Genomic DNA, 6,533 nt, shown 5'->3' with positions numbered 1-6,533 from the left:
GACCGCCCATCCCTCTTCAAGAGCAATACATATCAGAACTTATAGCTTGCCATCTATTGCCGGCAATTTGGTAGATTGACAGCTGCATTTTCATTTGCACGAAAACTGCGTGGCGGCAATATTAGTAATATTTTAATATAAAAGCAAATATTGAGCTGTTGTCTATTAATATATTTGATATTATGTACTTGGATGTAAAATAACCAATTTTCTTGGTTTTTAAGCGATAGAATTCGGCAAACAAAAAAAAAACGTTTTAGAAACCATCTTACAAATCTGTTTACTTATTACTTACTCGAATACGGTTTTTAGATGTTAACGCTAAGTTTAAAATTTGAAATGTCCATTAATTGGTTTCCCTCTACATTTTTAAGAAATCGTTTTTCATTAAACTGAATACTTGTAGGTATATGTGTGCGTATTTTTATTGTTGTGGATTAGGTGCTATATGCGGGAGAGAATACCATTTTCTTATCTGTCATTGGTAGGTAAGTATTGATAACTAAATACCCCAAGAACTGATAAGGATAAAAGCAAATACAATACTATCGGGTTTCGGTCAGTAGTAGATAATCAATGGAAATTCGTATGCACACAATTAAATTCATCAGTTTAAAAATCAGTTTGTGGTTAGTTCGTTATAAAAGAACAAGTGCTTCGGTTTTCGGAAAGACAACCTGCAGAAAAAGTGTATTTTTTAAACTAAGTGAATTTTAAGAAAAACCTAAAATAAGACGACAGTAAAAATCAAGAATGTTGCAAAATGACGCTGTTCGAAATTTACAATACGATAGCGAAATTCGTGTCGCTCAACAAAATAATGCGGAACCTAGAGGTAGAAGAGTTTTACGAATTTCATAACGGTGACAATTTTTTTGTAAAATAGCAGAAAAAAATAATCGCATACCTATTGAAAAAACTATCACGTATCCCTTATGGTGTATTAATCAGCATATACAAAAATATAGGAAATTTGATTTCATATACATACATATGTATATACATTTATTGGATAAATAATAGTCTGAGTTTTCATAAATTACAAAACGTAAAAAAGAAAAATAAATTTAATATGATTGTAAATTATACCCAATAATAATTAGATATCCACATATACCATGTATGTATGCAGGAAAGTTTGTGCCTTTGTTTTGTGTCCGCCTGGACTTATCTTATCTGCTTTATGTTTTTATTTTACTGTTATCTTAGATGCCTTGCGAATAAGCTTCAATAAGTTTAGTAAATCGAAAAGGAAAAAAGTGGCGGTATTGTAAATCATTTACTGCATTGAAGTGCATCCAATAAATATGAAGACAATGCAAGTGCAATATTTACAGGGTGCTTATTCAATCATTTTAACGGCGAGGCATAAATGCTGAAATTTAGTTAATATATAGGCTTTTGAAAGTATGCAGTATTTTTTCGAGATCAAACTTCAAAGGTTGTACCCAAGGCGAATTTAATATTAATAATAATATTATAAAATTCTCCTTGGTTGCACCGATAGTTTATAAACAAAAACTTGCATGTATTTTGTTTTTGCTTGCTTTTGGTTCAGCTATTCTTCGGTCAAGGCAGAAGAGTGAAAGAAAATCCTAACCAAATTCCAAAACTAATTTTTTCACTCACTAGCTCACTCACTTTGACATATCGCACACGATATTCAAAGGTGACACAACTCACCCAGGCAAATCAAATCAGTTGTTCTAGCAACGCCACCTTATATGAATTCGCCTTATTCGAAGCCGAGGAGAATTAAGTTTGGGGGCCCAAAGCACGGTCCCCTCTCCCTAGTACTGTTTAACTTCTACATCTCTAAGCTTTCATAGCCTTCTGAGGATGTTTCACTGATCTGATACGCCGAAGGTTGCTCGATATTGGGGGCCGGTAATGACATTGATAACACTGGATCACAAATTTGTGTGTGTTTTTTTTACCGGATTCCCCTATCCAGTTCCTATGTAGAAATGCTCGTTGAATTCGAAAATCTAGTGAAATATTCAGAAGGCTAAGTGGTTAGTAAAATACGTCCGTCGTTCACGCTATCAAATATCGAATGTCTCTTTATTCCGCTAACTATTTATAAAACGGTATCCTGGGCGCTCATGCCATAAGGGATAGACTCATAACTCTGTCACTAATGGTATAGACACAAATCACCTTATGTCTAGCTTACAATAACTCAATTTAATGTTTAGTCCAGGTATACTATCTATTCTTACAACTCGGCCGTCCTGACAAATATATTCACCTGATTCTACTCAATATGCGGGCGTAGAGCACCGGTTGCTGCTTCGTCATGAACACGTCTACCGAGCCCGCAAGCTTGCGAAATCGAGCTCATCAATACCGCGGATCCACGGGATTCGCGGGACTGAAAAAAATCATATTGTTTCGTGTAAAAAGTTATATTCAAAATTGATATGGAAAAGAGACGATTTGATCGGCTTGTCCCTTAATTGTTGTTTTCGTCAAGCTCAACTAACAAATAGGTTTTGCGAGTGGTCAGGTGCCTCCGCATACCGGACACTCACGTCATAAAATGCCCACGTTTGTGGCACATGTGGCCTTGACGGGTAGCATTTGGGCCCCATCATGTAGGCAGTGCTCTGGTGCGAGCAAAGATGTAGACCCTCGAAGGTAACTCCGATTTTTTGGGGTTAGTTTGACCTCTTTCGGCCAGGCGGTGTAAAGGATTGCCGAGGATTTTGTAGAGGAGGGTTAGGCTCCGCGAAAGTTCGGAGAGAAGCGTTTACTTTCAATAAAAAAACAACACATTGGTTATCATTTTTCGGCATGTACATAGGTCTATAAGACAAATGCGTAGGTACAGCCAATCGCCCTGCCAAAATTCGCGAAAACGTTGAAATATATCCTGACTTATTCGACGCATATTTAATGAATGTTGCTTATCGAAGGTGGATACTATTTTGCATTAAGAACAATTTCGTTAGTAGAAGAAATACAAAACACCTGTTTCCACACGTACTTTGGATTTATTTTGTAGTTCTCACTATCTTTCTCGTGTTCTGCTTTTCCAGTTTATGGTGGACCTATCAGCATTACCTCACAACCAACCTGTAAGTTTATTAATTGTTTTTCGATCAACTTTTAAAAGTCTTATCGTACGTTTCATTCCTACAGCTCCCGAACGCATACCATTACCCCTACCCGTATCCACAGTGGGTACCAATATTTCCACGCAGCGTAGTTTCAGCATACCAATGACCGGTTATGATTTTCTAACAGAGTTACCATCATTGCATATTGAGCAAACATTTGAATTGAATGCGGGTAAGTCTTTTGAATACTGTTTAAGATCGAAATCAAGGAGCACAAATGGACTCCAACGATTCTATAAAGTGGTCAAACAAGTTTTAACCCTATACAAGTGCCAGTACAAGCACCAAGTGTTCACATCATCGAGTGTTGACTGTACGCTAAAAAACTTTTAATTGAAATTACATACATATGTATTTCTTATTATCATAGCTTTGACCTCTGTCTCCTCTGAGAATCGCTATGTGGTACGCTCACCCTTGGGAGATGCAGTTTATGCCGCCTCCGAGAGCTCAACTTCCAATAATCGTTTACTCTGGGGCGCTGCACGGCCATTTCAAATGCATTTGCTGGATAAAACGCACCAGGAGGCCATGCTATTTCGTAAACAATTTGCGCTGGGTTCATTATGCTGTCATCCCAAGAATTTGGAAGTCTGGATACCACCGGGTAATCTATTGGGACGCATAGTGCATTCGCCGACAGTTCTAAAGCCCGTCTACTACATACAAGATGGCGTTACCGGTGAGCCGATTTTCTGCATAGAGGGTCCAGAGAACTCGGGTTTTTGCTGCTTCTGTTTGCCGAAGGAATCGTTCTTTAGGGTAAGAAGTGGGCCGAGACTGGAAGGATTTTCCTGCAACTGGGGGAGGTTTTATTTTTTAATTTATGGATTTGTGTCTTTATAAATAGATTCACTCGGGCGGCGACTTGCGTGCGTCTATTGATCATAAGTGGGTAGCCAATAAATCGCAGTATACCACGAATATATATTTCAGTGATGCCAAACTTTTGGCCAAGGAGCGGGCTCTTATTTTGGGTGCCGCGTTTTTGTTGGTAAGATATCATACATTGTTTGAAGTGGATAATCTTTGATTTCGAAAGAGTGGAAGATAACTTAATAGATAAAGATAGAGACACTTCTAGAGGTAGAGACACAGATAAAGATTATGACAAAAATAAAGATAGATAAAGATAATTACTATAGGACTAGAAGCAGAGATAAAAACGAAAATAAAGGTTGTGATACAGATAAAGAGAAGGATAAATATTGAGAAAAAGATAATGCAGATAAAGATAAAAATAAAGATTGCGATAAAAGCAAAGTTTAAGCTAAAGACAAAGGTAGAGGTAAAGATAAAGATTAAGGTTAAGAGTTATTGATAAAGATGAAGGCAAATATATACAAACTTGTATGTAGAGTTAAAGATAAAAGGATAAAAATAGAGATAAAAAGATAACGATAAAGATTAGACAAGGAAATTGGCAGACAAAAAACAGGAAAGATAAAGGCAAAAATATAAATGAAAATAAAGATAATGATAAAAAAGTAATAGTAAAGTTAAAAATAAGGTTACCAATTAAGATATAGATTGAAAATAACGTTATTCATACATTTAGAGAAAGATAAACATTAAAAAAAAACCGTTAAAAAATATAAATATTACAAAAAAAAACAAAAAAAAAAACAACTTTTTTTCTACGAAAAAATTTAGTTGCGCATTCACTTTTTTTATTACATTCCAGGAATATATGTACTTCCAAACCAGAATGTGAGCCAACCAACTTCCACTAAGGAATAATGACACCAAAAAACAATAACAAACAGCTCACAGTTACCCAGGCAGTAGCGCATACGGTGCCGGGTCCAACCAAAGCCGGCAAAAAACAGCCTCAACACGAGTATTTTTTTACCTTTTGTAATTGAAATTTTTCTTTTAACTACAAAGTTTATAAATGAAAATCATTATTTACGACATTTTTGCAGATTTCATTTTTATTCACTTCCATCGGTCATGTGGTTTATATGTTTATATGTTTATATTTATATTTATGTATGTATGTATTGGTATAAGTAATCGTATATGTTCATTAATACATACAAATACATAACTATTTTACTTGAATAATAATTATTTTTATTTACAATTACATTCTTGCAACTTGAATTTTCCCTTATGCATTCACATTTAATGCTAAAAAATATAAATTATGTTACATACAATCACACCGATGTAAAAATTGATTAGACAAAATATTATTTGCTTAACATTTACATACATATAATTTAATCAGCTGTGACACACAAAAATAGAATTTATTTAAAATATTTGTTTTTATGCACTGATATACAAATGTATTTGCATACATGCATTTTGTTTTGATTTGTAGTTGACAACTTATTGCTATTCACTTATAAGTAAAATGTTGATTTAAATTTCTTTGCGAAGCGTAAAAAATCTAATTGCATTATTAGTACAAAAATCAGATTAACTAAATTCAAATCGACTATTATATTTGTAAGCATAGCGCGTTTGTTACTATTTATTAAAAACAAAAAAAATGTTACTCTTGTTTTAAATTGCATAAAAAATAGACTATAATTTTGCACTATTGATAAAAGGCTTAAACTATAATTATTAAAGCTTAAATTTTTAATTCATCATTACAAAATTTTTTTCATGGATATACATATGAGCAAACTTAAACTTGAACTCTTAGCCTAAACGCGTTCAACGACGTTTGATACGAGCACAACAAAATTATGTACTTCAATTACATTTGCATGCATGTAATAGCTATTACATTTGCAGTCTCGTTGTTTATGGAAAAACACTAAAAAAAAAAAAAACAAAAAATAAATAAAAAGAAATGTTCAACATTTTTAAACTTTAAAATCAGCTCTACTAACATATAATTCAAAAACTGAATTTCTTAATATTACAAACTAATAAAATTTAGTAGCATGAATACAGTGTGGTAAGTAATATTTTTTAGGAAGAACTGTGGGATTTCAAAATGTAAATATGCTATGAAAATTTTGAGGACCGATTATTTTCCATACAAATCATGGCTGTTTGATATTAAATAATTTTCAAGACTTTAGTGACTATTAAGGTCACTTTCCAGGCCGCCGCCGGGCCTGGGTTCAAGACCTGGTCAAAGCAACAAGGCAAAAAATTTAGAAAACAGGTTTTTCCTTAAGAGCGGCCGCCCCTCCGGCAGGCAATGGCAAACCTCCGAGTGTATTTCTGTCATGAAAAATAGCTCCTCATAAAAATACAATCGCCGTTCGGAGTCGGCCTTCCCTTTGTGTGACAACATCAAGGCGCATGCCACAAATCGGAGGAGAAGCTCGGCCAAACACTACATACTTTCCTGTTTAAGAAAGTAGGTACCCCTGATGAACTTCACTGAACCGGAGATCTTTTGATCTTTGTCGGAATTGTAATTTCTTATTCTAGAAAGTACTT

The 6,533-nt window shown here is 34.4% G+C and overlaps 1 protein-coding gene across 3 annotated transcripts; it reads left to right on the top strand.

Annotated features, from left to right (window-relative positions):
* Positions 1-371: 371 nt before the first annotated feature.
* LOC108357910 (phospholipid scramblase 2) lies at positions 372-5,903 on the top strand. Of its 3 annotated transcripts, none has more exons than XM_017608988.1 (6): positions 372-488; positions 3,042-3,080; positions 3,145-3,294; positions 3,493-3,884; positions 3,973-4,116; positions 4,807-5,903. In XM_017608988.1, exons 1-6 carry the CDS (start codon positions 449-451, stop codon positions 4,834-4,836), a joined length of 795 nt encoding a protein of 264 aa, XP_017464477.1. In that variant the 5' UTR covers positions 372-448; the 3' UTR covers positions 4,837-5,903. The 3 variants fall into 3 exon arrangements, with proteins under 3 accessions (XP_017464477.1, XP_017464476.1, XP_017464478.1); XM_017608987.1 differs by lacking the exon at positions 372-488 and adding an exon at positions 554-835; XM_017608989.1 differs by lacking the exon at positions 372-488 and adding an exon at positions 1,086-1,338.
* Positions 5,904-6,533: the final 630 nt, after the last annotated feature.

Source organism: Rhagoletis zephyria, unplaced genomic scaffold (assembly GCF_001687245.7).
Source record: "Rhagoletis zephyria isolate East Lansing unplaced genomic scaffold, Rhagoletis_zephyria_1.1 Rzeph_scaffold_00180, whole genome shotgun sequence".
NCBI lineage: Eukaryota > Metazoa > Arthropoda > Insecta > Diptera > Tephritidae > Rhagoletis > Rhagoletis zephyria.
Note: the sequence above shows the minus strand (reverse complement) of the source record. Positions and strands in the feature narration are given on the sequence as shown.